Raw genomic sequence first — 18,417 nt, 5'->3', positions numbered from 1 at the left:
TATGGAAAACCAGAATCTCTGTGAGTCAATTTTAATTTGTGTAGGGTTGAGATGTCAAATAAAAATTAACATTTTTCAGCTGATATACATAATGTACTTTGTAAGGCTTCTGAGATATCTGACCATATCTTTTCTTTAGTTGTGAGAATATCCCACTGAATCATTAGAAAAAAATCTTCATTTATTCTTCTCTGCAGTCCATTAGTGAATTTTTTTGGAAGGATATTGCATTAATTAGAATTTTTTTTTCATCTCATATTCATCTGGTGCCTTTTTGTGTTGCTTTTCAGGCACAAGTGAATAGCAGTCTTGCCTTTTTCATTGTTGTAAACTTTTCTAGATGTATATACAAGTTTTGATGTTTTCAAAAAAACCCTGAGAGGGTTGCAAGAGGAATCAAATGTGGTTTTAATATGTAGGTATTTCTACAACTATTTGCGATGCCTTATAAACACAAAACCATACATAATTTATTGAAAAATAATCAAAGCTGAGAAAGGCAAATACAGTTGAAAAGCAATGCTGTTAAATCTACACAAAAATTCAAAAATATGGTTATATGTAGCACCACTGATTTTTAAGAGTGCTTTATTTATTTTTCGTATACTGTTTTTCAGATGTGTCCAAGTTTCAATACCTCTGCTCCCTACGTGAAGAATAAGAAAGGACATATTTTGTATAATCTGTCGGGGTTCCTTGTGGAAGAATATTTAGTGAGGCCTTCCAATAAAGCAAGGTAACCTTTAAATATCTAACCTTTGTTTATGCTTTGTGTATAAAAACTACAGTCTTTCCTGATCCTAAGCATGGACTTACGTCACTGAGAATATAAGGGGTAGTTGCCTTTGTCTGATGGTTGTTATCAAGGCATAGAGTCAGGCTAAGATAATATGGAACTCCCTCCATGGTCACTTCTCAGAGCTTCCTCCAGTAGTTGCATGATAATTGCCTCTAGGCATACTCTGGCTCTTCTTGCCACGCAGTGAGTTATTTCAGCATCTCAGAGAAAGAGAAAGTATATGCATATGCAAATCAGAGGAACAATATAGTTTCCATTCCTCAGAGACTCAACCAAATAGAGGTGGATATGTCCCAATTAATCCTTTCTTTAAATTAAAAGGGCTGGCGTCCGCCTGGCAAGACTTCATATTCTGTGATACCAGCTGTATTTTGAGGTTTGCTTACGTGCTTTTACAGCTCAACCACTGCCTTTGACATAAGTGCAAATGCTAGACCGAGCATGATTTTATCAAGCAGGAGAAGAAAGTGTTAGCCATTTACACATTTAAAAAAAATAAGAAGTGTATCTTATGTGATAAGAATAGAGATAAACATCTTAAGATGAAAGATTTGAGCTAGAAAATGAATGGGATAGGATGAAATCAAGATGTTTAAGATGTTTCTAAAAGTCAGTAATACCTCTCTTGCTTACAAACCCTCCTGTTGCTCAGGGATTTCAGCTTTCAAAAGTAAAAATTCTTATCTGAGGGCATCCCTTTGCATGAAAAGAACAATAATGTTCACCTGATTCAAGAGTATATTCAGCTCCTCCTTTTTAACAGAAAAGGGGTTTCTGAGGGATGAATTTTTACTTTTACTTGAAAAATAAAGAATTACTGTAGATATTACCACTTTGTCATTGCAAGAAAAGACTGCTAAGCTTGAGGCAGGTAACTCGTTATTACTTTATTTTCTATTACCAGATATGGTGGTTGGTCTTTTGGACGGAGGAAAGCATTTGAACTGCAAGATAAAAAATTGAATAACACCAAATCTAAACCTCTGGTTAAGGTAAGGGTAGCATGTATGTGTGCACGTTTGTGTGCATATGTTGCTTATTAATTTAGGCTCCAGGCTCCACGGCACTTAGCAAATAATAAATTATTATATAAAATTCTTGCATTTAGAAATTGAAAGAAAAACTCTCTTGTCTATTATAGTTGTCATGATTTTGGAGGGACTAGCCACTGAGATGAATGACAATAGTCCACTTCTCTGTTCATAATTCTCCTGTGTTCTGAGAAGCAGTTTTATGAGAGGCAAATGATACAGCTTTTGGGTTTTTTTCCTGTGAACTTATTTCAGAGCTCACTTTTAAAACTTTTTGTTAGGTAGTCAGCCCAGATATTACTTTTTGTTTGTTTGTTTTCTTTTGTCAGAATTGACAAAAGTTCATTGAACTTCTCAACAATGAGTTATTATTGATAATTTTTCATTTCTGTTAAGAATACTTTGCTACATTACTTTATTTCTCCCCCCTGCACCCAAAAAAAAAAAAAAGTAAAGATTTAGCATCTAGGAGTAGCTACTTCTGCATATCAAACATGCTGCTTTGTGGTTTTAATCATCTTTTCAAATCCGAGTAACTTTCCATTTTTATCCCAAAGAAACAGAAGTGTGCCTTGATGAAATTAGTCAGGGTATGAAATTTGAATCTCTTCTTGACAGTAGATCGTACTGTATGGCAACAGTACACAGAGCCAGTGGTTTCCGTCTGGAGCTACCTCTAAAGTCAGGAAAAGAAAGGTTATTATAAGCACAATTGAAATAAAGAGCTTTTCCTTGAAGCTGTTTGGTGTGCACTGGAAAGATACAGTACCTCCATACTGTGAAAACTTGGGATGGGACCTAGAGGCTAACAGGCAACCATCAGTGCAAGGGATTTTATTTTCTTGGGAATGCTTTGAAAGGTTCTTTCGAGATCCATTCAAATAGGGACCACTACTGAGTAGAGAAACAACAGTTTTGGAGTAGTGAAGATTATCAGTGAGTGGTCTCTATTTTTGTATTTGAGACAAAACAGATTTGTTCAGTGGAAGCTGTGGACTTTCCAGATTGGAATATGAAAGCAAGATGCTTCTGTCTTTGAATTGTTTTAGGGGGGTAAACAAACTAGATTTTATTTGCTCTTACAAAAGAATAAGAGAAGGAACAGTATAAATAACTCTATCCCAAAATCCATTTGGGGACAAAGTGTTAAAACTAAATACAGATATTCTGCGATCCAATATAATTTCATGATTAGTTTTGCAAAATCAATGTCTGTTTGCAATGCCTTTTGCGCGTAGTTTTGTTAAAAATCTCTTCATCTTATATACACACTTTACCTTATATATTTTCATTTTGGTCATTTGTGATCTCTTTTCTACCCCCAGATTTCTTATAGCTTTGAACTCCAGTTCCATCAATCCTTCATTAGGAACTCGAAGTGCTAGAGGATTTCAATAAGATGTGTTTTTCTGACTGCTGTTTTTGTCCCATGTATCTTTAATCATTTTAGACTCTTGTTTTGACAGGCCTGAACTGTGGGTATTGTCAGGGTCCCTTTTTTTAAAATGTCTTTGGCATAGAGGACCACCTGCCATGAGCACAGGGGTAAATTATAGTTACACTGTTAGTTAGCAAGCTTCATATTTCAGACCAAAAGAAAATAGTGGAGTAGATTTATAAAGGGCACTGTGTTATCTAAAATACCTCCTGGAAGTGGATTTCAACTGATGCAATGTCAAATTATTGCATTAACCTTTCAGTAATTAATGACCAGACTTTTACTTTGACCTTTCAGGCTTGTTCATGAGACAGTGAATGTACCATTTACATAGACTTGTGTGAAAGAAAATTAGAAATTTGCATTTGAAGAGACTTACTGTACGATTCATTTAATTTTTGAAAAATTCTGAATCTTTATACAGTATTCTCCAGTCTCAAAAGTTGGGATTTGAGTCTTTACTGTACAGTAATAGTATAAGTGTCCAGAGGAAGTTATATCTCTCCAGTCTTATAGCGCTTCTCTCTGCCTTCTCATCATGAATCTGGTCCAGCAGTGCTTAGCTTTTTCTTTACAGGCCATGGGTTAGTGAAATTGTGTCTAGCATTATTCTGGACTATTAACAGCAGGTAAGAACGGTATGGAATAACGGAGAACATGTCTTTACAGAACTTATATCTAATGTGGTGAGGGACTGTGTTTTTCCTTGGGAAGGAATTTTGTCACCAATGGATAGAAGATAAAATAACAAAAATAAGAATCAAGCATTTAAATCTATATATTTATTCCATTGCTCATCTCTTTTCTGCCTTCTGTAAATAATTACCTGTGTGGCAGACAAGAAATATGAAATGTATTTCAGCTGGAACTAATATTTTTCCTTTTTTACATTTTACCTTTGCAATCAATTTAGAATAAGCCACATGAGTTTAGAAAATAGAGCTTAAATTTATCTTCTGATGAAGTGAACAATCATAAATGTCTCTTTTGCCAGAGTATAAATAATTAAATATCCAGCTTCAATTTGATTTGATTCAGTTACATGATGCAGCTTGAAGGAAGAATTCTAATTCATATATGGGATATTGAAATGTATTGTTACACACAATGCTCTATTGTGGGTTTTTTGTTTCCATTTGAATATTGGTCACATTATATTCCTAAGGTGTTTTGTGAACACTCGAGACCTTTCTCTTAGTTCAGTTAAATGAGGATGTGTCATCAGAATTTTGCTTTATTGTTTTCTTAATTGTCTTTTTTTTCAATACAATGAACACAACTGCAGTGGTGTTTCATTATGCATGTATAACTTTTTATTGGGCACAAATCTTTTTTAAAAAGATAGAACAAGAAATGCGTGGGGGGGGTGTGTGAAAGACTGGCGACCCTTGATCACTCATTTATGTTTCTTTGCTCTGGTTGCCATTTGCACAGGAGATCCAGCGATGCAAAGGTTTGCAGTTTTCCTCAGGACACTTAGGTTAAATTTCACTTAATTTATTTAAAGAACTCTCTTTTTAATTAAATAATGGGAGATCTAGTTTGTGTAGTAATTTGTGAGAACTGAACTGCAGGAGAACAAAGGAACTGCATATGAGTTTGCAAAAGGGGGAAGAGTTTGGGATTTGTTCTTTTTTCTTTTCTTTGAACATGGATAAGACGCTGTTGAGATTTCAAGCAGTTGTGAAGACCACATAAAGAAGGGTAGAAAATGTGAAAGCTAATGCAAGCAAGAGCAGTGGTAGACCAAAGCTGCTCATTTTTAAAATAACGACTAATAGACCTTATGGCAAGGCAGATTCAAGGGTGAGAGGCACAGGAGAAATGACAGTGGAGCTCAGAATGGTGTTTGAAAACATGATATAGGATAGATGGGAAGAAATGGAATGGACAATTAGAGTGCTGGAAACGCCTCACAACAGAGTACAATAAGGAGGTCCAAACAAGTAGGTAGTCAGGAAAATAAATCACAAGAAAATAATTATTAAGAGAGGGAAACTGAAGATTAGACAATCTGCACTGGGAAACATAGAGAAGAACATGGCAGGAAATCAGTCAAAGTCTGTAACTAATGTCCAAGTAAGGATTGTAGCTGGATACTACAAGAAAGAAAAACAGAATTATCTTCAAGTAAATAGAAAAAAAAAAAATATATGGAACTTTACACCGGTATCAAGAAGAGGCACATACATGTGGAAGAGCAGTAGAGAACAGTATCAGAGTGATGAGAAAAGAATCTTTATGGAAGTTTTCAAGATGTAACTGTATGGATGGTAATTTTAGAAAGGACCTAAGAAAACTGAAATCCTAGAAGATAGGTGTTAAGGCAAGAAAGACGTATATTAAAAACTGTGCAATTTTCAGTATGATTCAGAATGATTCAGACAAAAAGTGAGAATTGCCCAGCATCAACCCGAGATGTACAAAATGCAAATTTGCAAATAGCTGATATCAAATAGGGAAAGGTTCAGAATTTTTCAACTGTATAAACAAAGACAGGAGATGAAAGGTTGCTGTGGAGTGAGGAATGGATAGTAATCAAAGATGATTTGAAATGTGTCACTAAACTGAAAACAAACATACTTAATGATTTGACCTCGTTTTCAATAAGGATAATGCAGGTTCAAAGATGCTATGATTAACAGTAATAAGGCATAGAAATTAAATCAATTTCCAAAGACAAAGCAAAACTCAAACCACATTTTATTTCGTTTTGGGGCATATTAGACTCTCAGCAATGATTCTAGTACATGGAAGTGTAAAATTTGAGTGTTATTTACCAAACCGCGGTGATCCTGCATGATTTGAGGATAAAGTATATGTTACAGCAGAATTGCTTGCCTGTGCTCCTCAGAGACAGGCTTGCCTCGTCTGCCTTAAAGTTTGTCTGTATTAATTTCCTCCATGCTTAGCTTACTTGTTGAAGGTGGAGATACAGCTTTGTCCTTGGTGGAATAGTTTCACACTCACCTTGTAAACAGTGCCTCCTTGGTTGTTTCCTTCCCCACTTTCTAGGATATTCCAGACATTTTAAGCTGTGTGTCAGTTGCAGATATTATTTAGATAAGCCTTTTTGAATTTCAGTAATGTTCTCCACTTGTAACACTAGTTTTACTCATCTTTTTGTATTTTCAATTAAGTTGGAGAATGTTATTTTTGCATGGTTTTTCCTCTATTTGTTCAACCAAATGTGTGCAAAGGAAGTGATGCAGTGTTCCATTTAGTAATTAACATAGCTGTACAGCTCCAACAGTAGAAGACAAACTGCTGCACTCAGTTTAAAAACCAGCACAAATTAACTGATTCTGTTCTGCCTAGTTCACCTTCTTCTATAAGCAAGTGCCCTAACAGAAGGATTAGATATCTTCATACTGTTCTTCAAGGTATGGGAGTTTTCAGATTCAACTCATTTGTGATTCACAATTTCTATTCTCTCTTCCAGGTGTGGTACAACCAAAAAGCTTTCCATTCTCTACCATCCTACTTAAATGAGCTCAATAACTTCATTCTGTGGCTGAATTTGCCTCCTCATGTGGATTGGAGACAGTACGGTAATAGTCTTTCTTTAAGTCTTTTTTCGTATCTTTTGAAAAGTAGTTTTCAAATAAACTAAAATAATTTTAAGTATAAAAAATTTTCATAGCATGAAGTAGGATTGCAGAATCACACATTTCTTGGTGGGATTTGAAAGTGGAACTTTTAATTAAACAGAAGGTTTGTTTGTCTGAAGAATGTAGTGCACAATAACATAACATTAGAATTTACAGCTCGGTACACCATATGAAACAGGTTGCCCAGAGAGGCGTTAGATGCCCCAGTCCCTGGAAACATTCAAGGTCAGGCTGGAAGGGGCTCTTAGCAACCTGACCTACTTGAAGATGTCCCTGCTTATTGCAGGGTTGGACTACATGAGCTTTAAAGGTCCCTTCCAACCCAGACCATTCTATGAGTTTCTTACAAAGGACATTCCTGTGGAGTAAGTGTAAATTGGTTTGCTACACTTGGGATGTTAGTCCTTGTGAAACCACTGCTAGGGCTTGCTTAAATGGAATGATTAATGCACAACGGAGTATGAATTTATAACTTCTCTGTCACTTTACTCTGTCTCCTTATGTAAATATTCAGGCTAAACCCAGAGTATCTTGTAAATTCACACTGCAACATGATGTTCCATAACATCCTGTTACTCAAAGAACAGGAGAGGCTGGCATATCTTACTTTTGTACACAACAAAAGAGAGATTAGTATATTTGACCTCTGAATGGTCTGATTCAGATATTCCTGAACCGTGTAAGAACTAGTTAAAATAAAAATTTTACAAACTGACTTGTTAAAAAATGACTGCAGCCAAAGAACCAGTGAACTTTTAGGATGTTGAAATCTAGTTTGAAATGCGGGCTTGATAGCTCAGGCTAACTTCTGTTCATTCCAGTTCCTTTCGTTCTTACGGTTCTGTTAGAGAGGAATCAGTTTGGTTTAGAGAAATTTAAGAATAGCTTCTGACCAATTTTTTAGTTTTTGAACACGTAGGATGGTTGTCTGTAATGGTAAATGTGTTTATAAGGAAGAAGGAAGAAAGAAGATGAAAATTAGTGAAAAGGGGGAAGGAATCCTGAGTATCTGAAAATAGAAATTAATTAAGAAAATTTTCCAGAATGTCAATGAAAAAAGAATAAATGCTTGCTTTCAAGATGGCTGGGGTTTTATTTTGCTAAATGAATTATGAGAATGAATCAAAGGTAATATATTTCTGCAGAAAGTTTCAATGAAATGAAATCAGATATTTTAATGAGAATTTTTAATAGAAATCAATTTTTAATCAAGTTTCCCTGCACTTCATCAATAGTACTATTGCTAGGTTGTTTTCCGTAGCATCAGATATCCCATTCTGGAACTTAAATGTTGAAGTACCTTTACTTTTATATCTGTCATGGAGAATTGGGGACATACCATCCAGATAACAGTTGGTGAAAATTATAGTTGTCCCAAGGATTGTGGAAATGTTACATTTTATCCTGTTGCATGACATAGAAACACAAGAAGCAAAACAGTGCATAATAAATATTTCAAGTCTTGGATTGTCATCTATACAGATATGTGGTCATTATATAATCTTCTGGCAGAATATGTTCGTTATGTCTCTGCAGAAGTAGAGTTTATGAACTAGAAATAAGTTTATTTATGTACATATCTATTGGAGAGGTGAAATAAAGATGGGTTGATCATGCTCTTGAGGCATAATGCAGAGGGACCTGTCCGCAAAATCCTGGAAAGAGAAGTTGCTATGTACATATTGATCTGTATGTGTGTGTACACATATATGTATATGTGTATGTGTGTATACATGTGTAGGGACAAATACAGGTGTATATTTTATTTAAAAAAAACCCCAGTTTTCCACCACTATTTGGGGCACTTAAGCTCAAAGCACTTTGACTTTTAACTATCTCTTATTTAAGGATACTTCTCTGACAGAGAAGAATTATTTACATACTTTTCTTATTAAAATGGTTATACGCAATGCCGTAAATTAGCAGTCAGAAGACTACATACTATGTCTCAATACTGAAATCTATTCTTTTTGATTTTTTTTTCCCTCTTGGAAATTCTGCTTATATGGAAGGTCAGTTCCAGAATATTATTGGAAATTGCTGCCAGAAAGCTTGTTAGGGTGTTGCAGAAATGTAGCTTTGTAATTCTCGCTTGCATTAATGCCATTTTTTTTTTTTTCACATGGTAACATTTTCCTGTCAACAAAACCAGTGCTTCTGTATTACTTTTAAGTGGCATAAAAATAATTTGACCCTTGGAATGGGAGTGTGAGGACACAGTCTGTCTTTCCTGCACAAAAAGACAAATCTTGCTTTTCTGCAAGAGGCTTAGTTCAACAGGGTGGAGCCTTACCATGGATGTAAACAGAGCAGCCACTACTACGATATTGAAACAACCTTGAAAGAGGTCAACAGCTTATTTAAATGGTCGCATAAATACTGAGGAACCCTTTCACTTAGCAGTTATATCCTGTGGGTTTTTCTTGAGCAAGAAGGCAGCTGGAGTTCTCCCAAGTTCTCTGGAGGAGGGAAGATTCATTACAGGCAGTGTGCCTAGTTCTACCTGCTTTGCTCACAGGGACAGACCTGGTAACTTTCATAGGAGATCAGTAGTACTGGTCCAAGTTTCTGCCAGATTTTACTCTTAAGGAGCTGAGAAAGAGGTTAAATGTTTTTGTTTAATGTTTTTTCTTCAGTCAGGAGGATACAGGGAATATAAACTTAGGATTTTGTGTGAAAGTTTGAAGGAAGTTGTTTTATATCCCAAGGGATTTGTATCTAGTAAAAATTGTGAAAAAAAAAAAAAAAGATTATTTTTCTTGTGTCAGTCCAAGTTACTGACTCTTGATCATCCCTAAGCATGAAGGAGAACGAAATGATAATGATTTGGTGATCAAAAATACTTCCTTTTTATTATTATATAATCTAATTTTCAAATCCTTTCTTTGGAAGCGGTGAGATTTCTGACACACGCACACACACCCCCACACCCCCACACCCGATTATCAGTAAACTTCTCAATGGGATGCTTGAAAGGTTACATGTTTGCTTCTTGTAATTTTTGGGTGAAGAGTGGTATGGTTTGTGGTTAAAGGTGTGTGTGCCAGCTGGAGCTGCATGTAAATAGATATAGCAACAGAAGTTAGCCAGACTGATTTGGGTCAGTTTATCATTATTAATGGATCAGATGTCTATTTTGGAACAGCAATTGAGGAATACTTCTATGAAAATAGTTCATCTTCTGTACCATGTTGATAGCCACCTCTAGCTTCATAATCATGTAAATCCGTGTTTCTATTGTGGAAAAAAATCTAACTCATATGGCTTACTGGAAAGGAAACCAAATGCGTTTTGTTTTCTAGTGGGTTATAAATTCAGTGACAGATAATGAAAATGAACATGTTAAACAATTTTTAAAAAGTGAGAAAGGCTATTCAAAAGAGAAGGTAAGATGTACCAGGTTTTTGTCAAAACTTTTCAGCTCTGGCTGGTCTTCTAGTTTACGTGAATGATGTTTGTATATTTTTAAATCTCTTTCTGAAATGCTGAATTCTACAATTAGATAAAGTAATTGTAAGCAAATAAAAAAGGGATTAATGAAGAGGAATAAAAAACTTAAAGGCAACATTTTTTGCTTAAGCTTAAGATGAAAATTCTGATCAGCTAAAGCTATGTTATTTTCCACACCTAATTGTATACAGTTGAGTAGAAATGTGTTTATTGTACTGGAATTATAGGCGAAGTACTATTACCTATCTCTTAGGGTAAAGCTATAAAAAGAAAAAAGGAGTGGTAATCATCTGTAATGATGTCTGTAAAGTACAGTGGTCAAAAAAAGTTCTTACATCATTATTCAAAGAATAGAAATGTCTGAATATAGAAGGACCTTGTGCGATGCAGCTGCCCCATCTCAGGATGTCTATTGAAGTCATTGGTTTTTTTTAAAAACCTTTCATGCTGGGGCTCATTGTACGTGTTCATATAGCATTCTCATTTACTTCAGATTCAGCTCTTCAAAAGAGCTAAAGGGATCAAGAGACCCATTTTCAGCTGAGTTTTGGTGGAAAGTGACTGTATAGTTTCCTGATTGCTTTGCAAATTTTAACTTTAAACCTCTTTTCAAAGGAACCTGTGAAATGGCATTTAGTAGGAACCTTCTTAACCATGTCTGGTTAGTGGGAGGAAAGTAAAATATAAATCATTCATGAGGGTGCTGCCTGTGAAATTCTCCATAAAACATAAGTTGTAATTTTCAGTAATGTCTCGTTTTACACAAACCGAAATCTCGTCATAAATTTCAAATGCCCACAAAGAAGAGCTTGTAAAAAGCATATATATACATACACGTATATATGTACTATCTCAGTTTTTGTTATGCATACTGTTTTATTTTGTTCTAATATATTTTATTCTAATCCAAAATAAAATGACTGGAATAAAGAAACCTAGATTGGTCTTCTAGATATCATAATTGTTACAGACTTGAATAGTATTAGTAGCGCAGGTTCACATTTATCTATGTACTCAAAACTCAGCATGCTATGTGATAGAAAGAAGAGATAGTTTACAAAGGAGTGCCAAAAGACAGGCTCAGACAAACCCAAAATACAGTGCAGAACCATGAAATATACTAAGGTCAGCTCTGAAAGCCTATGGTGATGACATACAAGCTTGAAGACCCTTGAGACTTTTTTCCTCCAGATCTCTCCACCCTATACTGAAAAAGTACTGCTGGTTTCATGCCACTGTTCTCATTTTTCCTGCAAAACTGCAGATTTTGTAATGTGTGATTACGTGGAAGGTTGGACCCAGGCAGGATGGACTGGGCTACCAGTGCCTCATGTTTTTATAATCTACAGGGAGGAAACATTCCAAGCCTCTAAGACTATGCCAAATTACATGTTGCTTTCTTTTCTGACAAATGGTCAGGTGGTTTAGGTTTGAAATAGAAGATATAGAGGACTTTTTCTTGAAGGGACAGTTTGCAGACTGTTAATACGTTGTTGGTATGGGGAAATGTGTCTTGAGTTGTGCAGCTCCTGAATGGCAACAGTGCAGAATTTCTCCTACTACAGCCAAGATGCTACTCATTTCAAATATCTGTAATGTGGGTACGTTTTCCTTTTTCCTGTGAACTGTCCTATCCAGAATGGAAAGGGATAGTATTTTAGTCTAGAGAATGTTGTAATGCTTATAACATTTTATAAAGAATTTATTTCATCAGGTTAGGGATGCTTTTTAAATGTATTAGAATCTAAACTACTTTAATGAAGAGCAATGTAAGGAAAGGAGTATGTTTGTTCAGCCTGGAAAGGCAAATACTAAGGGGAAATCATGGAGAAGGTGAAGAGGGTAGAATTGTTTTATTGCCTCTTTTACTATTAAGCATGTATCATGGAGCTCTTAGTGGCATTTCCAATGTAAGTCCACCTCCCCCCAAACTGGAGTATTCATGCAATTTATAATTAAACTGTAAAGCTGTGGCTACTTCTCTTTTTTCCTTACTAATGTAGCTTGCTGGACTGGTAAAAATGCCCTTGTTTCTCAGTTGTGTAAGGATAAGTCACCGAGCAACACAAGAGATAGCAACTGAGCCTTTTACTTTATGTTTTTGAAGAAAAAGAAAGAAAGAACAAAAGAATACAAAAATTAGTTAGCTGTAGGCAACACAACTGAAGAGAAAAAGAAAAGTTTCTTAGGTGAAAACCAGCCAAGAAAATATATTCTAAAATAACTTATTACTTGTGCTCTCTTTTTGGAATTGACATCTGGTTTCATTCCTTTTCAGAACTATACATGCAGATATATATCAATTAACATGCATACAGTTACGTTTCCTTCTTTGACGTGCACTCCTTTTCACTCCACTCTAATCGGGGAAATAGTGCCTCTCATTTCTCAAGCTCGTCTTAATCTTCAAGATTAAAAGCCTTGGCATCACGCTGTTCACTTATTCTCTGAATACAGCATTAAAACTCTGATATAGTATAAGGATCTCCATGGTCACAGTTTTTCCTGTTCTTGAGTTGCTTATGCAGGACTTTAGAAAGATTTGAATTGGTGGCTATCACAAATTTTCACCTGTGCCCATAAAGAAGCCTAAATTGTCACTGTAAAAATGTGACCAGCTCTGTGCCAAGGGCATAGACAATGGATGTTTTGGGACAATTGGGAAAATTTACGTTGCCATTAAGTCAGGAAAATATAATGGCAATCTGTAGATGTGGAAGAAATAATTTTATATTGAGACATTTATGAAAATGAGCAGGCAGAGCTATAGCTGAATCATATCGTATATGTTGATATTGCCTGTCTTGTTTTTCCCTTGAGAATACTGATTTTGTAAAATTTGCCCTGAAGGCTGTTCACCCAAGGCTTGCAAATACAATCCTTAAAAAATATTCTTGCATAAACACTACATGCATCTGTTTAATAGAAGCTTTGTAACCCAGAACTTCTTGGTTTATCTGTCATTTATAGTTTTTATTTTAAGTCCTCAAAGATGATGTTTAGTTTTCAACTTAATGAGCATCATTATAGCAGCTTTACATAGTAAGAGGGCATATAAAGGCAAGAAAGCATCAATAATTACATTTTACATCATGCTAACAGCACTATTGGGACAGAGATGTATGTAAAGAAAGATGGTCTAGGTGTTTAGGAGAAATTTAGGAAGAGATAGATTATAAAAGTACACAGAAGGGTTTTTTATTAAAAAAATACATATTCTAGCAAATAGCATATATCAAATGCGTTGGTTTATTTTGCTATTGGAAGACATTTTATAATTTATGTCTCTTTAGGTTCAAGGTGAATTACAAGCCAGTTTGTTAGCTTTATATAAATTTATCATATATTTTTGGACAATGGAGGTAGAGAAAAAATCATTATGCTAGAAAATGTAGCAAATGCAGAAGATCCTTATGCTCTAGACTAATTGAAAAAAAATTAAAATAATGAATGAGGCAAGTATTATATTTAATAAATTGATTGAATTTTGAACTCTAATACAGAACTGAATTTAGCTTAACATCGTCATTCTTTGGTTATTTGTAATTCAGCAACCCTGGGAAATTTAATCTCAGCTGTATGTGTAAATTTTCAAAAATGTAATCCTTTGTTTCATCTACATGGTTTGAATGGAAATTAACTGTAGAAAATGGTTACTACTTTTAAGAAAAACAATTACTTTTTTTTTTTTTATCAGTATTGTATGATACAAGACTGCAAGGAGCATTATGCTATTTAATATCATGTGTTTTTTATTTCCCCTAGCAATTATCTCTTTTTCACAGTCTCTGTTTGTTCTGTACTAGAAAGTTACAGCAGTGATTTCTGTGTATAGAACCCAAGTCAACTGCTGTAGACTTTCGTTTAACAGCACTGCAGTAATCTGGAAGTTTTATTAGGTTCCTCTTGGGATCTGTGCACTTAGTAGGGACAGGCCATGGTGATTTCAGGAGAGAGAGATAATTTCCAGACACATTAAATATTCCTGAGAAGTTATTCTTTGTAAAATATTTGATGTCGTTTTTGTCTTTGTGTTTTGCATGTTTCATTAATTCCATGTAGGTCTTTTTAAAACCCAGTTTCAGCAGTGCAGGTGATCTCCTATAAAATTCATTGACTAGGTTCTCAGTTCTCAAAACATACAAGTGGGCAAACCTATGTTTATGAGCATGAATTAATTTGTACAGGAAATTACACAAGCAACTCATCTCTGTTTTCACTAGTGCATGTGCTTCTCACTGAATACAGCAGATAGTTGATAGCAGTAGAACAATGAGATATGGTTCAGATCAGCCTGGATTAATGAATGGAATAGAGTGGAGAACCTTCCTGAATTCCTGGTAAACTGCCCTATTCCTGGACACTTTATGGGCAATAATTCTCTACCATTCCATATGACAGGTTGACCTGTGTCACAATTCTGGGAAAAGGGATGTGAGTCAGTAGGACCTATAGGTCTCCAAGTCTTGGCATTTCCCAATCATGGGCAGTATTTTAAGATTTTCAATGTCTAAAAATTCTAACCCTTGAGCTGGAGCAATTTTACTGTAGGATTTCTGTCATCTGAAACTTGGGAGAGGACAGCATGGTTAGAGCATTCAAATTCTTGATCACGAGGGCAAGACCTTGACAATCATGGGAAAAGCCTCTATAACTGGAACTTGGCTCATAGCCATAAAATGGGATACCTGGAAGACATATTTCTGCCCTTTTCCAATTTAACTGAGACGTAATGAGTACAAGAAGCACATTTCATGTTGTTAACTTCTTGGTTTAACGCTTCTGAAATTATCAGGATTCCCATTTTCAAAAAGCATTCCTCCATTGTAATTAGATTAAGGCTGAAAATCAGATTTTTTTTTTTTTTTTTTTTCCCTAACCAAATTGAAAATAAGTTCAGATTTATTTCAGTTTGTCTGTATGGTAAAAATCTGGCTTAATTTTATTTTTGGCTACTAATTTCTAATTCAGTGAGAATCCTATATATATATATGAAGTGAATACATTCTTCTGATAGGCACACCTTTATTCAACCATTGTAAAAGCATAGAAAAAATTTTTTAGAAAAGAAGCTTTTTCTTTCATGCTACTTTTCCTTTACATAGATAGAATTTCAGCTAATACTTGGATCCAGTGGGAAAAAAATAGTTTTCTTTGATATGCTGGGTTTTTTTTTTTGCTTCAGAACAAATAGCAGCTATTGTTTAAAAAATTAATGGTGTAAAAGAAAAACAAAGGAAAACTTTAAACAGTTCCTCTAGGCAAATGACATGAAAGACTTCTGCAAATAGCAGACTAGTGATGAATCAAGACCTTACTGGCTTGTATCTTCTTTTGATTTGCTAACTACCATTGGGCTTCAGTGTACAGCTTTTAACTGTATTTGGAAAATCTGTACCTTGTACTAGTTTTGTGTGCGAGTTAATTCTCTGTTGTTCAGCCTTTTACCCCACAGTGACATTGTGAGTTTTAGATTACTTTCGTTTGAAGATGAGGAATGAAAAATTAAAGGGGCAAAAATATATGTTTAGATATTCTTGGTCAGCTTGCACCTGTTACTGAAGCAAAGACAATTTTTATCTTTATACAGCTGGACTCTAATAAAATATGACAAAATGTGTTCAATGGCACCCTGCAGAGTCCATCTAAGGCTACCAACAGTTTATTTCTTTACCAAAGATACTGGGATGATTATAATCGCCTTTAGGATGGGATTTTTTATTTTTATTTTTTAATTGATAACGCTGTAGATTTATTTTAGACACTCTATTTAAGTAGTGCTGGTTTGATCTCACTGCAAGAATTGCCAGTTGGTGTTAATCTTACAGCTGGCACACCTGTCAGGTGCACACATAGAAATAAGTCAGGAACAGCATCAAAAGCAGTTGGACAGCCACTTTTGCACTGACAAATTTTTGTGCTCCCTCCACCCCCCAATTTTTCTTCTTTTGCTTGAAAAGAAAAAAGCAAAAAAGCTACAGTTTTTGTCCATAAACTACCTTCCAGTTCCAAGTTCAGTTTGTTAGATTGTTACAGGCTGGTTTTACCAAGAACCAAAATCAGCCTAAGAATGTATTGCCTACTCAGGAGTTTTCTTGGTCCCCCAAACTGGATATCTCTTTAATTTAAAGCTCTACAGATTCAATATAAAGTGTGCCTCTTTTTTGTGAATTTAGCTAAACAGTTTTTCTCTGCAAAACAGCAGCAATCTAAAAATGTTTTTAGCAATGATAAAATACCAAGTAGGTAAATTTCAGTAACAAGCTACCTTACTCCCGAAGATTAGGTATATGAACAAATAATACTTTTAAGTTTTGTATTTGGTTTCTTCTGTGATGGGGATCCTACAGCAATATACAACATTGTTGAACCCATTTCTGCAGTTCAGAATGCAGAAAAGTAGCTATTACTTACGTTTATTCACTAGATTTTGGTGGAATCAGACTATGGGAATCACTCAGCAGGAGACAGTATTTGGTTTGTCAGCTTAGTGGTTGACCTCTTTCTGTTCCTTATTAAGTATTTAGCCTTTTCATTCATCTTGTGTAATAAGGGGTCAACAGTGTACTCTAGAACTTGAAGTTCTGATGTAGCATTTAGTCTTTCATAATTTATTTTTCCTTTCACAGGGATCACACTCTACAGCCAACCATATGGAGGAGTCTTGCTGGATGAGGACAAAATGTGAGCAAACTCTTAAAATATATAATAGCTGCAATGAGCAGACAATTGAAACTATTAATTCAATAAACATGTATGTTGTATGCAGTAGATATTATGACTTGATAGATGCAATTCAGTTCCACTGACTGAAGCATTTTGTCTAGTCCGGTGTTTATATGTCAAGTCTAGTGGTTATATCAGATATAGGATATAGTTGCATTATTTTGTAGAGAAAAATACTGATTTTACACTGACTATGCTTTACAGAGTGTTTGTGAGCAGGTCATGATGTTTTCAAAAAGGTTAACTGCTTTAAATTTTTGTCAAGTTTTTCAATTTTAATTTTCTCTAGAGGGGGAAATATTTGCAAAAGCTTCACTTTACTATTCAGACTTTAAACACATACTGGGTTCTGTAACTCACGTATAGTTTTGTAACTTAACACATCATCTTGCTCCTGTTTTATAATTAGATGTTGACAGTGTACAAACACAGTGTTTGCAGCAGGATGAAGGTCCTAATGTCTAGTGTTGTTTTGGTAGGAAGTTGGCCTTGAAAATGTTGGGGTATGGTGAGCTGGTTTTGCCCGCTGTGTTTTCATTTCATTATGCCATTTTGCTTTTTACCCTAGAATGGAGAATGTTCGTCAGTGTGGGGTAGCGCTGTGTATCATGCTGGGTTTCTCTATCCTCACCGCATCCATTGGAAGTGCCATAGTGAGAGACAGAGTATCTGGCACAAAACGCTTGCAGCACATCACCGGCCTGGGTTACAAAACTTACTGGCTTGCTAACTTCTGCTGTGATATGGTATGTATCATGTAGGTAAGCATGTGTTCAAGTGTAAATTTCTAAGTAGCTTGTCATAAAGGAGGAAAAGGAAATACGGTTACAAAACACGTGAATAAGGTTTGAATTGTGCAGAGCAACAGCTCTTGGATGTCATGTTAACAAGCACTGGAACACCATTTCTACTTTAATACTGTCAGATAAAATTCTTTAAGACAGGGATTTTGCTGAATTGTAAGGTAAAGCATATGCTAGCTTTAGGTACCTACACTATTTTACAAATAAAAGGGATCTGGCTAATCGGCCTAGACAGAGAGAATCATCCACATAGCAGTTCATAGCAGGAGTTTCTGTGCTTTGAGTTGCCAGTGGCAAAATCTTTCAGGTTATTGGAGAAGCCTGAAGATACTAGTCAGTTACTTTAAAGACATAATTGTATGTTGTCTGTTGGTAGGTAATATGAGAGATACTCCAAATTGGTACCTTTTATTTCTGGCAAGATAGACAGTAGAAAATATTATTTATGAATTCACATACACAGAATGACCTAGATCAGAAATAGGCAAAGTCTCTGTCCTTAACATTTATTTTTCTCATATAAAGTAATTTCTGCCATTGTTAGCATTACAAATAGTAT

At 35.2% G+C, this 18,417-nt stretch overlaps 1 protein-coding gene across 1 annotated transcript in view; it reads left to right on the top strand.

Moving 5' to 3' along the window:
* ABCA13 (ATP binding cassette subfamily A member 13) overlaps positions 1-18,417 on the top strand; it is a 193,206-nt gene that overhangs the window by 121,412 nt on the left and 53,377 nt on the right. The window contains exons 39-43 of the mRNA XM_074146216.1: positions 618-736; positions 1,704-1,791; positions 6,711-6,819; positions 16,959-17,013; positions 17,624-17,801. Coding sequence (XP_074002317.1) covers positions 618-736; positions 1,704-1,791; positions 6,711-6,819; positions 16,959-17,013; positions 17,624-17,801 — 549 coding nt within the window. The remainder of the gene's footprint in view (positions 1-617; positions 737-1,703; positions 1,792-6,710; positions 6,820-16,958; positions 17,014-17,623; positions 17,802-18,417) is intronic.

The sequence above is a fragment of the Numenius arquata genome, chromosome 4 (genome assembly GCF_964106895.1).
Source record: "Numenius arquata chromosome 4, bNumArq3.hap1.1, whole genome shotgun sequence".
Classification (NCBI taxonomy): domain Eukaryota; kingdom Metazoa; phylum Chordata; class Aves; order Charadriiformes; family Scolopacidae; genus Numenius; species Numenius arquata.
The sequence above is the reverse complement of the archived record's forward strand: the minus strand, read 5'-3'. Positions and strand labels throughout refer to the sequence as shown.